Genomic DNA, 3,555 nt, shown 5'->3' with positions numbered 1-3,555 from the left:
CCCTCTGTAGCATGCAAGGTTGTGTAGTTTGTAGTGTAATACTTTGATTATGGAGTCAGGTATGTGAACGTGTTAGATAGTCCCTCTGTAGCATGTAAGGTTGTGTAGTTTGTAGTGCAATACTTTGATTATGGAGTCAGGTATGTGAACGTGTTAGATAGTCCCTCTGTAGCATGTAAGGTTGTGTAGTTTGTAGTGTAATACTTTGATTATGGAGTCAGGTATGTGAACGTGTTAGATAGTCCCTCTGTAGCATGTAAGGTTGTGGAGTTTGTAGTGTAATAATTTGATCATTTTTGTCGTTGTTCTACAATCCTAGTCATGCTTAGTAAACAAAACCACATGCGTGCTGTCTTCTGTAAAATGACTTACACATGCATTAGCTTCCTTCGCAGACTTGGTTTTGTTTACTTTGGTGGGTCTTACCCTTTGACACATTACCTAGAGTTCCTGTCGCCGCACATGCGGTTTGACTTCTGGGAAAGTGCTTATTGCAAGGATGTTTCAATCATACAGAAGCGCTTTGATTATCATAACAGACCTGCTATTTGTAATGGTGCAGCAAAACTTTTCATATATTAACTTAGTAATACGTAGCGTTTCTTGTGCTGAGTCGTTAAAAATGAATTGTGTCAACAAATCAACCGTTTTCTTCCTAAATGTCATAATTCATTTTTGTTCCTTACAGTGTGAGAGACCTACTCAACATGGCGACCTCATCTGCATCTAATCTGGAAATAGAAAAGGGAAGTAATAGACGTCGGAATGATCTTCCGCGTACACACAAGTGTGGCGAGTGCGACAAGGAGTTTCGTCGACTGATTGAATTGAAGAGACACGTGCGTACTCACACTGGCGAAAAGCCTTTTAGGTGCGGGGACTGCGGTAAACAGTTTGGTGACCTGAGTAATCTGAGGAGGCATATGGGGACTCACACCTGTGAGAAACCTTACAAATGTGAGGATTGCGGCAGACAGTTCAGTGAGCTGAATACTCTGAAGAGTCATATGCGGACTCATTCCGGCGAGAAGCCCTATAAGTGCAAAGAATGCGGAAAACAGTTTAGTGAGCTGACTAGTCTGAAGAGGCACATACGGACTCATACCGGTGAGAAGCCATATAGGTGCGATGAATGCAGCAAACAGTTTAGTCAGCTGGGTAATCTGAAGAGGCATATGAGGACTCACACTGGTGAAAAGCCCTATAGGTGCGATGAATGTAGTGAACAGTTTAGCATGCTTGCTAATCTGAAGCGGCACATGCGAACTCACACTGGTGAAAAACCTTACAAATGTGAGGAGTGCGGCAGACAGTTCAGTAAGCTGGATAATCTGAAGAGTCATATGCGGAATCATTCCGGAGAGAAGCCCTATAAGTGCAAAGAATGCGACAAACAGTTTAGTGAGCTGACTAGTCTGAAGAGGCACATACGGACTCATACCGGTGAGAAGCCATATAGGTGCGATGAATGCAGCAAACAGTTTAGTCAGCTGGGTAATCTGAAGAGGCATATGAGGACTCACACTGGAGAAAAACCGTACAGATGTGAGGAATGCTTCAGACAGTTCTCTGCGATGGGTGATTTAAAAACCCACCTGCGGACTCACACCGGCGAGAAACCTTTCAAGTGTTAGATGTGCAACATGTAGGCAGTTCAGTATCTCGAGTCACCTAGAGCCACATGCGGATACCGGTGAGAAACCCTACCGATGTACAAAATGTCATAGGAGCTTCCGGACCTCAGGTGTTCTACACAGACAAATGCGAACCGACAGCGATTGAAGTTCGCGGGTACCGATGTGAAGGCCATAGGCTTCTCTTAACCATGTGGAGACTAGAACTTTCATTTGCTGTTTGTATGGTAGTTTAGTTAATAGTTTAGGTTTTGTCATAGGAAATATTTCAGCCAAACAGACCATTTAGAAACATTTAAAGTATTGTGATATCTTACAGCTTTTAATCTAGACAAGAATTATCGTTTACGACATTGTACTCTCCTTGTTTGTATTGTATTAAACTAGCAAGTATCTTTTGTGAACCCCAGACCTCTACACCTAGATAGGATGATGATGTATAATGATGACGATAGTTTGCTCGTTTGCACAGGTCATGTACCAGAACCGCATTATTATTGATCCATTAAAGGCTACCTATCATTTCGCAGCGTGTTTCAAGTGTGCCAGTATTTAGGTAACGTTAGATCGTCAGATCACAGTAGTTTGGTGGTAAGAAGAAGAGTGCATGTTTGGTAGATGTCTCTCTAGATTTAGGATATTTGAGCTAGGGTAAGTTTAGATAACACAGTTACATCGCTATATATGGTTTGGACTTGGAGTGTTTATCGGTTCTAGAGCAAGTAACATGTTCGACTGTCTGTTAAAGTAACAATTGATTTTCCTTGCGTTACATTGACGCCGAAATCGCAAGTGTGTAGTAATAAGGATTGTATTGAACCCCATCCTCTCTATATATATAGCTTACAAGTGTAAATGAGTCTTAGTCTTTAATTGACGAGACGACAACTTCAGTCGGGTCGACCTTCTAAAAACTGCTATTGTTTTTGCTATTGAGATTTTGTTTTAAACTGCCGTACTTTCAACTTTGAATCATTTCATCTCTATCATTGTTAGGAATTAGCAGTAATAGATAGATGTAACGTTAACATGAAGATCAATAGAACATCTGACATATCTTTAATAAAATGCAACATGCCTCAAACGCATCGTTTGATTTTAATGTATTTCAATCGATCCCAATGACGCACATGTATGTACCCTGGTTGACAGAAAATATCGCAACATACAGATACTTTCCTTGTTTGGACATGCTTCTCGCCTTGACCAATGAGCATCAGGGTTTCTAAGTCGATAGGGTGCATACTGCACATGGTTCAAAAGCCCCATCTAACGGATAGATATATTATTGCAGGAACGACTGCGTGGGAGGTGTTCAGTAACCAATGACAGGTCTGTTTACCTGTGTGCGGAAGGTGTTCAGTACAAAGGACATGCCTGTTTGCCTGTGTGCGGAAGGTGTTCAGTACAAAGGACATGCCTGTTTACCCGTCTGTGGAAGGTGTTCAGTACAAAGGACATGCCTGTTTGCCTGTATGTGGAAGATGTTCAGTACAAAGGACATGCCTGTTTGCCTATATGCGGAAGTCGTTCATTACAAAGGAAATGCCTGTTTGCCAGATGTGGAAGATGCTCAGTACTAAGGAAAGGCTTGTTTGCCTATATGCGGAAGGTCTTCAGCACAAAGGACAGGCATGTTCCGTCACTCAGGAATAATTACAATCCTTCACCCAACATCTGCTTTGAGAGCACATATGATTTCTAATTAAAACTTCTACTTGACTGTTCATTCACTTACGTAATCAATAAAATTCCGTAGCTCATGTTTGTAATAGAAATCAATTATGGATAAAGCGCCCCAGCTGTGAATTATGTGAGGAACGAAACGGGTTGGGACACTGTAATTGTTATGGATTTGGCCGGCGGAGTAAACAGGTCACAAACAATTGGTAGTCGACGAAGGATAGAAACAAAGACAACA

The 3,555-nt window shown here is 41.7% G+C and overlaps 1 protein-coding gene across 1 annotated transcript; it reads left to right on the top strand.

The window, feature by feature from the left end:
- Positions 1–691: 691 nt before the first annotated feature.
- On the top strand, positions 692–1,634 carry LOC118421096 (zinc finger protein 525-like). Its single transcript, XM_035828257.1, has one exon. The coding sequence runs from the start codon at positions 708–710 to the stop codon at positions 1,632–1,634; it is 927 nt and encodes a 308-aa protein (XP_035684150.1). The 5' UTR covers positions 692–707.
- Positions 1,635–3,555: the final 1,921 nt, after the last annotated feature.

This window comes from Branchiostoma floridae, chromosome 8, assembly GCF_000003815.2.
Source record: "Branchiostoma floridae strain S238N-H82 chromosome 8, Bfl_VNyyK, whole genome shotgun sequence".
Classification (NCBI taxonomy): domain Eukaryota; kingdom Metazoa; phylum Chordata; class Leptocardii; order Amphioxiformes; family Branchiostomatidae; genus Branchiostoma; species Branchiostoma floridae.
This window is presented reverse-complemented; position numbering and strand designations above follow the sequence as displayed.

What these genes read in the sequence shown, in the direction of transcription:
- LOC118421096 (XM_035828257.1), top strand. Translation starts at nt 708, where the DNA reads ATGGCGACCTCATCTGCATCTAATCTGGAAATAGAAAAGGGAAGTAAT.